A 15,512-nucleotide genomic window follows, 5' to 3' on the forward strand; every position below is an offset into this window, starting at 1 on the left:
ATTGATGAGCCTGTGATTTTTTTTTTTTTATTATTGTTGCTTTAATAGATTTCAAAGATAAGTGTTTCCAAAATAATACAGGTAAAGTATCACATCCATAAAGATGATGCCCTCCCTGAAACTCACATTAGCTTGGAGAAGGAAGATTTGTCTTGCAACCATCGTCCTTCAAATTTCCTTAGAATTGCCTCCTTAGAGGACCCTTTCTCTTACCCATTCTCCTTAGCTTAGATTTCTGTGGGAAGCAGGTTGAAAAATAGGAGCATCTTACTCTTGTGCAAACCACGGGGCACTCTTTGTTCCATCTCACATATTGCCTTTAAAATGTTAGAATTAGGGGTGCCTGGGTGGCTCAGTCGGTTAAGCCTCTCCCTTAGGCTCAGGTTATGATCTCACAGTTCATAAATTCAAGTCCCACATGGGAGTCTCTGCTGTCAGCTCAGAGCCCGGTTCAGATCCTCTGCCCCTCCCCTCTCTGCTCCTCCCCTGCTTATGCTCATGCTCATTCTTTCTTTCTCTCTCTCTCTCTCTCTCAAAAATAAATAAAACGTTTAAAAATAATAATAATGTTAGAAGGGAACAAAAAGACGTTTGAGCAGCCAGAGGAACTGCTCAACCCTCCGAGGGGCATCAGGGAGTAGGGGAGGGAGAGTAGCCACAGGCAAACCACTAGGGTCTGCCCCCTCCTGTACGTGCACGTCCCACGTTGGGCCTGGTTTCAGACTCACCCTGGGGAAAGTGAAGCACAGCAGACAAGACCCAGTCCTATTTGTCTTTAACCAAGGGAGATTATAGAGGTCTACACTTGTACCAAAAACATTCCCAGAGTACAGGCTGGAAAATTGTCTTCCAAATGTACATACGTGTAAAAATTTTCCTATACTACATTTCTCAGTCCTCTCCTAACTGCCGTTTTATAAAGGAACGTGACACAAGTTTTAGTAAAGAAGTATTCATAGTGTCCATCCTATTGCAAACTGATGATAGAAAACATCGATTTGAGTGTCCCCAACATACAGTGAACTTAGCATATGGTTTTCTACTTGGAGATTATGTAGTAGAGTGACCCATTATCACTGTCTTCTAGAACATTGGCCAGTCTGAGGAATCTGCCTGTTGCAAAAGTCAAGCCAGAGCCCCTCTGGCTTCACTCTTCCTAAATTTCCAGCGGTTGTAACATGTAATGCTTCTTAAAAGAACTCTTACAAAGTCCCTATCCTTTTTGAGTCAAAGGTTTTCCTAAAATAATGTAAGCATGGTCGTTTGCACCTAGAAAATCTGATAGTATGTGACAGAAAACTGGTCAGCTTAGGACCAGTGTTGGAAAGATCTGTCCAGTTTACCAGCAAGCATGCTTATTGTGGTGTTTGGGCCTCAATGCCCAAAATATATAAAGACAAAAGCTCTCTGTGACCTGTAGCTGCTACCAATGAACACCTAACCTTTAGAATTGCCACTTTGGTCATTTAAAAAATTATATTATTAAAGTTATGTTATATTGACATTTATATGTATAGCAACTAGACGAGTGACCATAATGATTAAGAATAACATAGAAATAACCTGCTGGTGATTTTCTTTACAGCCACACTCATTGTTCCCTAATTCCTCAGCATCCATTAACCTTTTCAGTTTCTCAGTTTTCAGAGCTGAGGAGTTAGAGATGTTTTAGCCAGATTTTGCCCCTAATGGACTCACAGCAGGTAGGATTCGCTTAAGAGATTTCAGGGGAGGACTGCAGACTACTAACGTTTGTGGCATGGGGCCTCTGTGTAGGAAATCTCGCGAGAGGTTAATAAATGATCCCAATTCTATTAATAGCATCATTGCAGGCAGAGACATTAAGCTACCAGAGCCTTTCCATTTGGGCTCTTTTTACAGGCAATGTAACCAGAAAGGGGCCACATGTTGATTCCAAGAGAGGCCATTCAGCTGTGTGAATAAATAGCTTTTTCCTGTTCTACCCACTGGGTTTTTGCATATCTGTGTGAATTTCTGCCACAGTCTGCTCTTTGTAACTGACCATCTCCTGGGAAGCAAGAAGGGAAATACTTCCATGAAGACCAATTTTATAGCATTTCAAACACTTAAAGCCTTTTACCTGCTGCGGCGGAGTGCTCCGTTTGAGGAAGCTCAAGAGAAAAGAGAGCAAGGCTTTTCCTCATCAAGTAAAAATGTCCTGTGCGCTGATGAGTCATCTCATCTTCTATTTGAGAAGAACATTCTGCATCAAAAGCCTGCCTTGGGCTGTTTGAGAACCTCTGCTGAGTCAGCGCTCACTAGGGCAGTGGCCCATCCAGAGCTATTAAGTGCAGATCTTAAAAACAGATGTGTTGTTTGAGAGCGTGCAGGCTATTTTCCCATGTACTGTGTGTTCTAAAGGACCTCTTAAGCAGCCTGTACTTCAAGCTATTTTGTGCAAATAGAGAACAGAGAAACGAATTATGACTCAAGTAATTTGAGGAGCCTTGATTATCTATTGAGCTACGGGTTCCACTGGCCAAATACGGTCCACTCAGCCAGGACTGGCTGTATAGTTTCCAGCGCCCAGAGCAAAATGAAAATGCAGGGCCCCTTTTTCAAAAAGTATTAAGAATTTCAAGATGGTGACAGCAGAGCATTAATCCAAGTAAGCCCGCCCTGCACGGAGCTCTCCCTCGTAAGAACTGTAAGAAGTGGGTCTTTGCACAGTGACAGTTGAAATGGTATATGGTGGGATACATTAAAAAATGTACTGGGTTGCCTAGCAACTGGCTCAGGGCCTGAATGGCCTGACTTGCAAGTTTAGATACACCATCTTGAAAGTCCAAATTCATGGAAACCTTCCAGTAGACTGATAATTTTCAAGAAAAAGTAATACAGTGGGAGATAGAAAATGGGGAGGGCAAGAAGGAACACATTTTTCTCCTCTTATAACTTGGTGGCTAGCTTGTCATTTTCCCTGTCCAATCTTCGAAGAATATAACTCTTCATAAGTGAGGTAAAAGTGAAAAGGAAATTCCAGTTTTCTCAGAAACATAAACAATTTTTTTTCCTTAGAGGGTAATGAAAACATGAATTGATCAATAAATATTTTTGAGCACATTGATTTGGTGATTCAAGGGTGCAGGACAAGAAAACAGATTCCCATTCACTGAACTTTTCATAGTAACTGCCTACCATGTAGTAGAAAACAGACATTAGTAAATTTTCTTCTTAAGGAACCTCAGTAAGATTATACAGGAATATTAAGCTAAAATAGAAGAAACAAGTAGATAATAGGATCGAATTTTGCAAAAACAGAGTCCATAATCTCTTCTTTCTCTCCTGGGTATTTTACAGGGTCCTTGTGCTGCGGAAGCAGAACCAGCTCTTTTGATAGGGAGCAAGCAGTTTGGGCTTTCGAAAAACAGTCACATTGCGATTGCCTTCGATGACACCAAAGTTAAAAACCGGTATGTATTATTCTGAGATACTGAGAAAGAGCTGACAAATGGAAATACTGAGTATCTGCCCTGATTCAAGTTTAATCAACTACATTTACTCATTAATGAGGTGAGTGTTTTAAATTCACTGAGTACGATAGAGAATAGAATGATACTTGCCTGCGCCTGAGGAGCTCAGTTTAGGAAATCAGCAGACCTGGAAAGTCCTCATTTCAGAGGTGGTTTTACTGTCCTGTATGAAAATCACCCCCCGTGAGCAGAGGCAACTTTAGCTTAGATTAAGAACGCTTTTACTTTTGTTTTATTTTGCGTGCTTTCACAGCCTCACAATCGAGTTTGAAGTGCGAACGGAAGCTGAATCAGGCCTGCTTTTTTACATGGCTCGGATCAATCATGCTGATTTTGCTACCGTTCAGTTGAGAAATGGATTGCCCTTCTTCAGTTATGACTTGGGAAGTGGTGACACCAACACCATGATCCCCAGCAAGATCAACGATGGTCAGTGGCACAAGGTAATAGTCCATGAGATGTTGGCAGTAGCCTACGAGGGGAATACTAAGTGGCAGCCGTTGGCATTCCCTTGGTGCAGGTGCTGTTTTGCCAGGGCATATGCCGACTCTGGTGCTACTGGAATGTGGCTGAGGCTAAAAATAAATCAAGTGCCACATACAACTGGGAAATGTCATCAGACCTGGGTAGGTGTGTATTTGATCACTTACATGCTTCATCATGGTAGCACAGAACTCCATTATTGCTATACAGCTGTGGTTCCCAAACATCTGTCTGCACACCAGGGCCGATAGTTGAAGACAGTTTCACTACTGTAAGTGAGAAATGTAGGACAATGGAGTATGTTTACCTCCAAGCTCTATGCATTCAATTTAGAAGAATAATAAATATTCTGAGATTATATTTTCATGTTTTAAGGTGCTAACATGGCCTCTCTTTTATGAGATAATATTTGACAAACTTAAAAGGTGGTAAACTAAAATGAGCCCTAATACCACCCCTCCTCATCACACCCCGTACTGTGAAAACCAAGAGTTTGGGAATCTGCTGTATCATGTTTAAAGGGCCCAAGGGCCACATTTCCACCGACAGTCATTTGGAACAACTTTTAAAACATTGGCCTTACACCCAGAAACTGGCACTATTATGGGCACAGAAGGCTCATTTGCCAGCTTACTGTCCTCTTTGGCAAGACTGCAAATAGATAATATACTGCCTTATTAAAATGAAAACTCAGAATTTGTTTCTGCACCTGTGATCGCCTATTCAGTAAAGCTTCCCTAGGTAGACCAATAAAATGCTTAATTTTTAGAGTTTGATATTATTAGGTGTTGGATTTTATATATTAACACACTTTGGCTTGTCATAAACATATATATATATATATATATATATATATATATATATATATATAGAGAGAGAGAGAGAGAGAGAGAGAGAGAGAGAGAGAGAGATGACAAGCCAAAGAACCTGAGACAAATATAATAAAAATGCAAAGTCTGTCAATTCGTTATCTTGGAAATAAGAAATGGAATTTTCATATTTTCTTGGGAGCTTATGACTAGCAAATACTGAGCTTCATGAAGGAACTCTCATTAAGGCTAATTCTCCTCTCTGGCTAATAGAATAAACATTACACTTAAAAAACTGGCATATTGTTGGTCCACAGTGCATCTGGGATTAAGAAAGAAAGTTTCAATACTATAAGCAGCCAAATTAAGGAGGGATTTTATTTTTGAAGATTTTTTAAAATTGTTTCCCAAACCAAGATAAGTGTAAAAATGAGGTTTTGATTATTCTAATCCTAACATAAATTCATTTTAAACCATCATTGTGCTCCAGCATTCGACAGGGTCACCCACTCCGTTTCCTGAACTCAGACTCAAATTTTTTTGTGCCCAAGCCAATCTTGACACTCCTTATTTCCCTCTGTCCCCAACAGATAATTCACCCCCCTGCTGTAATTTCAGCATCAGGTAGCTTTCCATCTTCCTCCTGCCTTTGAACTAATCAGCTGCTGTGGAAACTGCCTTGCAGCCTTGATGTGCTGCCCTTCCTTCAATTCTGCACAAAAAGTGCCTATTAGGCAGAGGGATGTAGCATATCTGAAATTGTGTTGGGGAGACCAGGCTTAGCTCAAACTAATGCATGTTTAAAACTGGACATGAATTTTGCAGCCCACTTAATTCATGACGGGGCCCTTAATCTGCAAGGTTCCTGACAACATGCATACCTCTTGATACATGTGCTCACTTGGCAATCTATAGAAAAGTCTTTAATCTAAAACTCATCTAGGAAGATTTGGACTCTTGGAGACGGTAGTAATTGAAAAGAGGAAGTTTGAGATATTGTGTAAAATGAGTTCAGTTTCACTCATGGGCTTAGCACATATTAGGCACTCAGTAAGTTATTTTGCTTTTTCCTGAGGAATAGCCAGAAAGTTCTTACATCTTACACTCTGCACATTTGAAATGTATCCTTGATTGGCTTTAATGACTCCTCTTCTTTTTGTAGATTAGGATTATGCGAATTAAGCAAGAAGGAATTATTTATGTAGATGATGCTTCCAACAGAACCATCAGTCCCAAGAAAGCTGATATCCTAGATGTTGTGGGGATGCTGTATGTTGGCGGACTGCCCATCAACTATACCACCCGAAGAATTGGTCCAGTAAGGATTTAATTAATTATTTTTTTGTGTCTTAAATAACTGCCTGGGTCATGTACATACGTTGAATTATTAGGTCATATTGACCTATGACCACTTGTAAGTGAACAGGAAATCATCTTTTCTGAGAAGTGACAGAAGACTTTCTAGACTGATTTGACTATGAGGGATAATACCACAAAACAGCACATGGACCCTAGAGCCAGACTCTCCCCGTTTGGGTACCTACTTAACTAGTGTGGTCTGGAGCAAATTACTTAATGTTTCTTTGACAAAGTTCCCTCTTTTGTAAAATAGGATAATAATACCAAAGAAACAAGGTTATTGCAAAAATTAAATGAGGTAATATATTTAAAGTCCTTGGAAGAGTACTAAGCATATAGAAAGCACTGGAAAACAAGGAAGATAATATTGACGACGTTGTTTCAGGACTAGAGATTTTGCAAATATGGAGAGATTGCAATATTTACAGTATAGTTGTCCAGTACTGAACTACAGTATATAGAGTACAGTATAGGATTCCAAATTTAAAGTCCTCACAATTTTATAAGTCAGTAATCACAAAATAATTTTTTGTCAGACCATGTGTCCTCATTTCCTTTGGAAAGCACTATTGTAAGAACTATAGGGGATCCATGTTTTTAGAGAATGTATCACAAAGAAATGTGTTACATTTCTATACTCAAATTAGAACACATGATAACGCAGAGCTATTCTTCATCAAACACAACTGTTCATCATCATTGTTTAATTCTCAGCCTTTGGTTCCTCTTGTGGGTGATCAGTATTACGTTCCTTTCATAGCTATCAGATATGATACCTAAACCTATCACAATGAGAGTCTCTGGAAAATGACAAGAGTGATTAACTTGTGTCCCTAAAACCAGATGAAATATAAGGGAGCAGAGTATGATTGAATTATGTGTACAGTCCCTAAATTCTAAACGCATCATGCAAACTTTCAAGTGTATGTACATTTTCTTGGGAACGAGTCCAAAGCTTCCATTAGATTTTCATAAGGAAGAAACACTAAGCCAAATTTAATTATCTTTTCAAATAGAACTTAAAATTAGATTATGATGGAATGTATATAGAGATAGTAAGGTTAATAAACTATTAAACTAATAAACTATTAATAGAAACATGAAATAAAAACATAAGGGACTAATTATTTTTTTAATTATACAGTTGACACAATGTCACATTAGTTTCAAGTATACATAGTAATTCGTCAAATTTATACATTATGTTGTGCTCACTGCAAGTGTAGCTACACCTGTCACTATACAATCCTATTACAATACTACGGACTGTATTCCCTATGCTATAGCTTTTATTTGCATGACTTACTCATTCCATACCTGGATGTCTATACCTTCCACTCCCCTTCACCCATTTTGCCCATCCCCCCACCTCCACCCCTCTGGCAACCATCAACTTGTTCTCTGTAATTATGAGTCTGTTTCTGGTTTTTGTTTGTTCATTCATTTGTTTTTGGTTTTGTTGTGTTGTGTGTGTGTGTGCGTGTGTGCGCGTGTGTTTTAGATTCTACATATAAGTGAAATCATATAGTATTTGTCTTCTCTACCTTACTACATTTGGCATAACACCCTCTATGTCCATCCATGTTGTTACAAATGGCAAGATCTCACTATTTTATGGCTCAGTAATATTCCATTGCATATAAATACCGTGTTCTTTACCCATTCGTCCATTTGGATACTTACTTTGCTTCCTTATCTTGGCAGTTGTAAATCATTCTGCATTAAACATAGAGGAACATGTATCTTTTCAAGTTAGTGTTTTCATTTTCTTTGGGTAAATACCCAGTAGTGGGATTATTGAATCATATGGTAGTTCTATTTTTAATTTTTTTGAGGAACCTCCATACTGTTTTCCACAGTGGCTGTATCAGTTTTCATTCCCCTTGTTCACAGTAGTGTATAAAGTTTCCGTTTTCTTCATATTCTCACAGAAACTTGTTATTTCTTGTCTTCTTGATGCTAGCCTTTCTGAGAATGTAAGAAGATATCTCATTGTGGTTTTGATTTATATTGCCCTAATGATTAATGATGTTCAGCATCGTTTCATGTGTCTGTTAGCCATCTGTATGTCTTCTTTGGAAGATGTCTATTCATATACTCTGCCCATTTTTTAGTTGGGTTATTTTTGGTGTTGAGTTGTATAAGTTCTTTATACATTTTGGATGTAAACCCCTCATTGGATATGTCATTTGCAAATATCTTCTCCCATTCAGTAGGTTGCCTTGTTTTCTTGATAGTTTCCTTTGCTGTGCAGAAACTTTTTATGTTGTCCCAATAGTTTATTTTTGCTTTTGTTTCCCTGCTTGAGGAGACATGTCTAGAACAATGTTGTTAAGGCCAGGGTCAAAGGAATTACTGCTGATGTTTTCTTCTAGGAGTTTTATGGTTTCACGTATCACATTTAGGTCTTTTTTTTTTTTTTTAATATTTATTTGAGAGAAAGAGGCAGAGAGAGGGGGCAGAAAGAATCCAAGGCAGGCTCCACACTGTCAGCCCAGAGCTGGATGTGGTGCTCGAACTCATGACCTGAACCGAAATCAAGAGTCGGACACAACCAACTGAGCCATGCAGGCGCCCCCCACATTTAGGTCTTTAATCCATTTTGAGTTTATTTTCGTGTATGGTGGTAAGAAAGTGGTCCAGTGTCATTCTTTTACATGTAGTTGTCCAGCTTTCCCAGCACATGTTAAAAAAAACAGTCTTTTCCGCATTGTATATTCTTACCTTGTTTGTTGTAGATTAAATGACCATATAAGTGTGGGTTTATTTCTGGGATCTCTATTTTTTCCATTGATCTGTGTGTCTGTGTTGAGCTAGTATCATAATTTTGATTATTAAGGCTTTATAGTATCCTTGAAATCTAGAATTGTGTTACCTCCAGCTTCTTCCTTCTTAAGAACGCTTTGGCTATTTCAGTAAATTTTAGTATTATTTGTCCTAGTTTTGTGAAAAATGCTTTTGGTATTTTGACAGGGATTGCATTGAATCTGTAGATTACTTTAACAATATTTATGTAACAATATTAATTGTTCAAATCCATGAACATGGAATATCTTTCCATTTATGTCATCTTCAATTTCTTTCATCGGATTATTACAGTTTTCTGAGTATAGGTCTTTCACCTCCTTAGTTAAGTTTATTTCTAGGGATTTTATTCTTTTCAGTACAATTGTAAATGGAATTGTTTTCTAAATTTCCCTTTCTCTTACTTTGTTATTAGTATATAGAAATTCTATCAATTACTGGGTATTAATTTTGTATTCTGCAATTTTACTGAATTCATTCTTTCTTCTAGTAGTTTTTTGGTGGAGTCTTTAAGGTTTTTCTATGTATTATCATGTTATTTGCAAATAGTGACTGTTTAAGTTCTTCCTTACCAATTTGGATACCTTTTATTTCTTGCTTGATTGCTGCAGCTAGGATTTTCAGTACTATGTTGAATAAAAGTATCAAGAATAGACTTCCTCATCTTGTTCTGGATCTTAGAGGAAAGCTCTCAGTTTTTCACCTTCTGTATAATGTTAGCTCTGGCTTTTTCACATATTGCCTTTACTATGTTGAGGTATGTTCCCTCTAAACCCACCTTGTTGAATGGTTTTATCAACAGATGTTGAGCTTTATCGAATGTTTTTTCTGCATCTATTGAGATGATTTTTGTATGATTTTTGCTCTCCATTGTGTTCAATGCGATGTATCTTGTTGATTTTTGAATGTTGAACTATTTTGCATCCCCAGAATAAGTCCTACTTGATCACATTTTTAATATATTGTGGAATGTGGTTTGTTAATATTTTGTTAAGGATTTTTGCATTTATATTCATCAGACATATTGGCCTGTAGTTTTCTTATTTTGTGGCATCTTTGTCCAGTTTAGGTATCATAGTAATGCTGGCCTCATAGAATGTATTTGAAAGCTTTCCTTCCTCTTCTACTTTTTAGACTAGTTTAAAGTAAATAAGTATTAACTCTTCTTTAAATGTTTGGTAGAATTTGACTATGAAGCCACCTGGTTTAAGACTTTAGTTTGTTGGTAGTTTTGTGATTGCCCATTCAATTTTGTTACTATCAATTTATGTGTCCAGACTTTCTATTTCTTCTTGATTCAGTTTTGGAAGATTGTAGGTTTCTAGGAATGAATCATTTCTCTAGATTGTCCAATTTGTTGGCATATAATTTTTCATAGTAGTCTCTCATAATCCTTTGTATTTCTGTGGTGGTGGTGGTTATCTTCCATCTTTGATTTTATTTATTTGGGTGTTTTTTTCCCCTGATATATCCGGCTAAAGGTTTCTCAATTTTGTTTATCTTTTAAAAAACCAGTTCTTGGTTTCATTGATCTTTTCTATTGTTTTGTCTCTTTCATTTATTTCTGCTCTGATCTTTATTATTTCCTTCCTTCTACTCACATTTGGTTTTGTCTGTTCTTTTCTAGTTCCTTTATGTGTAAAGTTAGATTATTTATTTGAGAGTGTTCTTGTTTCTTGAGGTAGGCCTATAAGTTAATATAAATTTCCCTTTTAGAACTGATTTCACCTTGTCTGTTTTCATTTTCATTTGTCCCCATGTATTTTTTTTTATTTCTTCAATGACTTATTGGTTGTTTACTATCATTGCTTAGCATCCACATGTTTGTGTTTTTCCAGTTTTTTGTTGTTGTTATGACTGATTTTTAGTTTCATACCATGTGACCAGAAAAGATACACGGTATGATGTCAGTCTTCTTCAATTTATTGAGTCGGATTTTGTGGCCTAATCTGTGATCTATCCTAGAGAATATTCTATGTGTGCTTAAAAAGAATGTGTATTCTGTTAACTTGAGATTGAATGTTCTGTATATATCTGTTATGTCCATCTCTCTAGTGTGTCGTTCAAAGACGCTATTTCCTTATTGATTTTCATCCCGGATGATGCATTTATTGATGGAACCGGAGTGTTAAAGTCTCCTACTATTATTGTGTGGCTGTCAATTTCTCCTTTTATGTCTGTTAATATCTTCTTTATGTACTTTATGTGTGTATTTATAATTGTTATATCCTTTTGTTGGGTTCATCCCTTATTGTTTAATGCCTTTGTCTCTGTTACACTCCTTGTTTTAAAGTCTTTTTTGTCTGATATAGGTACTGCTACACTGGCTTTTTTTTCTCGCTGCCATTTGCATGGAATATCTCTTACTATCCCTTTACTTTCAGCCTGTGTCTTTAGGTCTGAGGTGAGTCACTTTTATATAACAGATAGATGGATCTTGCTTTTTTTAATCCATTCTACCATTTTGTCTTTTGATTGGAGCATTTAGATCATTTATGTTTAATGTAATTATTGATAAGTTTGTACTTACTACTATTTTGTTAATTGCTTTCTGGTTGTTTTTGTAGTTCTTCTCTGAACCTTTATTCTTTTGCTCCCTTGTGATTGATGACTCTGTAGTGTTATGTATAGCTTTCTTTCTCTTTATTGTTTTGTATCTATTAAATGTTTGGAGTTGTGGTTACCATGAGGCTCACATATAACATCCTAAGGATATAGCAGTCTACACTGATGGTCATTTAAATTCAAACACATACTGAGAAACATTTTCACTCCCCTCTCCACATTTTATGTATGTGTTGTCATATTTTACATCTTTTTATTTTCTGACATCTAATCATATCCTTACCTATTTAAAGAAGTCCTTTTAACATTTCTTGTAAGGACACTTCAGTGGTGATGATCTCCTTCAACTTTTTTTGGTCTGAGAAACTATCTCTCCTTCATTTCTGAATGATAATCTCGCTGGGTACAGTATTATTGGTTGTGAGTTTTATTTTTCTTTCAATACTTTGAATATGTGAGGCTACTCTCTTCTAACCTGTAAAGTTTTCACTAAAAAAATCAATGGCTAGCCTGATGGGATTTCCCTCTTACATAACTGTTTGCTTGTCTCTTGCTGCTTTTAAAATTCTCTATATTTAATCTTTGGCATTTTAATTATTATATGTCATTGTGTAGACTTCCATGGGCTCATTTTGTTTGAAACTATCTGTACTTCTAGAATGTGGAAGTCTATTTTCTTTTCTAGGTTATGGAAGTTTTTTGCCACCCCCATAATGTAAATGTTTGTTTCTTAATGTTGTCGAAAAGATCCTTTAACCTATCCTCATTTTTTTAAAAAAATTCTTTTTTTTCTTAAGGTGCCTAGGTGTCTAAGTTGGTTAAAAATCCAACTCTTGATTTCAGCTCAGGTCATGATCTCACAGTTGATGAGATCAAGCCCTATATCAGGCTCTGTGCTCACAACCTGTAGCTATTTGGGATTCTCTCCCTCCTCTCCCTCTGCCCCTCCCCTTCTCACATGCTCACTCTCTTTCTCACTTTTTAAAAAATTATTTTTTTTTTCTTTTTGCTGTTCAGCTTGGGTGCTTTCCATTATTATCTTCCAGATTACTGATCTGTTTTTCCACATCTGGTAATCTGTTCCCTCTCACACATTTTTCATTTCAGTTATATTCTTCAAATTTGATTAGTTCCTTTTTATATTTTCTATCTCTCTGTTGAAGTTTTCGCTGAATTCTTCCACTCTTCTCTCTAGTCCAGTGAATATCTTTACAGTCATTTATTTTAAACTCCTTACTAGGCATATTGCTTATCTCTGTTTCATTTAGTTCTTTTTTTTTTTTTTTTTTTTTTTAATTTATTTTTGGGACAGAGAGAGACAGAGCATGAACGGGGGAGGGGCAGAGAGAAAGAGGGAGACACAGAATCGGAAACAGGCTCCAGGCTCCGAGCCGTCAGCCCAGAGCCTGACGCGGGGCTCGAACTCACGGACCGCGAGATCGTGACCTGGCTGAAGTCGGACGCTTAACCGACTGCGCCACCCAGGTGCCCCTCATTTAGTTCTTTTTCTGAAGTTTTGCCTTTTGTTTGGGATATATTTCTCTGTCTCTCCATTTTGCTTGATTTTGTGTTTGTTTCTATGAATTAAGTGGAAAAGCTACTTTTCCTAAACTTTAAGGAACAGTCTTGTGGTATGGTCATCCCCTGTGCAGGCTATGTGTGCCTGGTGACTTCCTGGCTGGCTGGGGGTCACAGGGCACTCTCTGCTGGAGCTTGCCTGGTAGATTGGCTGGAACTGAACTGGGCATGTGCTGGGGTGGTCCTGGGGCTCTCTGCATAGAGGGTGCCTTATCAGGACAGCTAAAACTGAAGTGTGTGCAAGTCAGGGGTTCCTAATGCCGTCCATGCAGAGGGCACCCTGGCAGGACAGAAGTGGGTATAAGCTGGGGTATTTGGGGACTCTTCTGCAGAGGATGCCCTTCTGGGGTGGCTAGAGCTGAAGTGGGATGTGGGCTGGGGTGTCCTGGGGTGCTCCCTGCAAGGGGTACCCTGGTAATAACTGAAACTGAGGCATGTATGGCCTGGAGGTTCATGGGGCACTCAGTGCAGGGAGCCCCCTGCTGGGGCTGCTGGAGCCAAAACAGGCATCAGTCAGGAGGTCCTGGACTGCTCTGTGCCAGGGTTGCCACAGAATGCCATCTGGAGCTGAGGTAGTATGGGTCTGGAGTGTTCCAGCATTCATTGTTCCTGTGTCACCTTGGTGTCATGGCTGGAGTTGTAGGGAGAACTGAACAGGGGTGTCCCAGTGTGCACCATTCTGGGGTTGCCTTGCTAGGACAGCTGGCGCTGGTATAAGCTACGGGGCTGGGGCTCACAAGGCAATAGGCCAGCTGGGGTGCCTGGACCCTGGAGTGGTCCATGCTATCAAGGTGGAGGAAGTAAGTAAACCATTGCTCTCACTAGCCTGTCTGACCCAGAGAGTTCCAGCAGCTCCCTCACCATTTGGCAGGGTTCTGGGGCTGGGCCTTTTATATACTAGTTGCTCTTTTTCTGTGCCCCAGGTCAGATGAATCTCCTCTCAGTCCCTCAGTACTATCCCTTCCCATTGCAGTTCATTGGGTCAGGGGTTGCCATTTTGCTGTGCAGAAGCTATTCAGTCGGCCCTCAATTCTTCTAAAGGAGGAATTGCTTTATCAATAGGTACAGATTTGGTGTGTCCATGGTAGTAAGTTCAGGTTCTTTCTACATCACCATCCTGGACCAGAACCAGCATAAGGAACTAATGAAAAGTTATGATATTCATATGGGGCACATAGGTCTGCCAAACCAGTGGTCCCATGAGAGTCGCAATGTACACTATTTAGAATATCAGAACAATCTAGATATAGGCTAGATATATCCTAGTTGAGGAGGCCAACAGAGGATTCTGTGGGCCCATTTTGTGAAGCCTGGGATGATGGTACAGATTTAGGTAGTTTGGGGCTGTCTTAAGGAAACTGGGTGATGATTACAAGCACAGAGCATCCCCACAAATTACTGAATTCCATATAAAGGCAAAGTTTCTGCTAAAACCTGCTATTTGTTTTTGTCTGACCTGAATATTTAGGTGACCTACAGCATTGATGGCTGCATCAGGAATTTTCAGATGGCGGAGGCCCCTGTGGATCTTGAACAACCAACCTCCAGTTTCCATGTTGGAACGTGTTTTGCTAATGCTCAGAAAGGAACATATTTTGATGGAACAGGTTTTGCCAAAGCAGGTGAGGCACTTCCATTTTCTTCCTGTTGAATATTAAATAGGTCCAAATATTAACTTCTGGCTTGTATGGAAAAATAAAAGTCCTGGATTTCCTAAATTAGTACACTTAAACCAGAAATAAAAACGGATAGTAGTAATAACAAAAAGTCTCTTAAAGATTAATGTGTCTTATTGTGAGAAGATTTAATAGAAAAAATAAGTGTAATTCTACAAGAAGGACCATATGTTTATACATGTAATTTATCTACTTTTCAGTTTTCCCTGTCTACCTTTCTGAAGGCGAGGTAGCATTTTTCTTTCTTCCTCTCTTCAACTTCTTTTAATACTCCATGTCATGAGCTCCCACTCACACCTATGACAGACACATACTGGTACCCATTTCTCATCGATGGTGATGACGATTGGCACTTTTTCCTGACTTTAGGCATCTGTCCCTTACTAATGAGCACTTCCAGAGCAGGTCTGGATCACTGATAGTAAATGTACAATTTGGAAAGAAAAATATAAAATATATAACAACAAAAAAGACCTTAACATACTTTAAGATGGACTGTTCAGTCCTAGAGTTAGAAAAAAATTAATGAGCACATAATGTATAGAAGTTATCATGGGGAACAGAAGTAAATGTTTCTTTTTTCAAAAAATATACTATTAATAGGTAAGATTCAGTGCGCTCAGAAATCACAAGTCAAGTACATATGATTTAAAACTACAAAAGATATACAAGCAAGGTTCTGTGGATATTTAGAAGAAACATTAATTTTGGTTGGGGAAATCAGGAAAGCCTTTATGGGAAAA

At 38.3% G+C, this 15,512-nt stretch overlaps 1 protein-coding gene across 3 annotated transcripts in view; it reads left to right on the top strand.

Annotated features, from left to right (window-relative positions):
* LAMA2 (laminin subunit alpha 2) overlaps positions 1-15,512 on the top strand; it is a 619,529-nt gene that overhangs the window by 587,896 nt on the left and 16,121 nt on the right. For all 3 annotated transcript variants that reach the window (XM_058735217.1, XM_058735218.1, XM_058735219.1), the window contains 4 exons: positions 3,322-3,434; positions 3,748-3,937; positions 5,949-6,104; positions 14,562-14,715. In XM_058735217.1, coding sequence (XP_058591200.1) covers positions 3,322-3,434; positions 3,748-3,937; positions 5,949-6,104; positions 14,562-14,715 — 613 coding nt within the window. The remainder of the gene's footprint in view (positions 1-3,321; positions 3,435-3,747; positions 3,938-5,948; positions 6,105-14,561; positions 14,716-15,512) is intronic.

This window comes from Neofelis nebulosa, chromosome 6 (assembly GCF_028018385.1).
Source record: "Neofelis nebulosa isolate mNeoNeb1 chromosome 6, mNeoNeb1.pri, whole genome shotgun sequence".
NCBI classification, from domain to species: domain Eukaryota; kingdom Metazoa; phylum Chordata; class Mammalia; order Carnivora; family Felidae; genus Neofelis; species Neofelis nebulosa.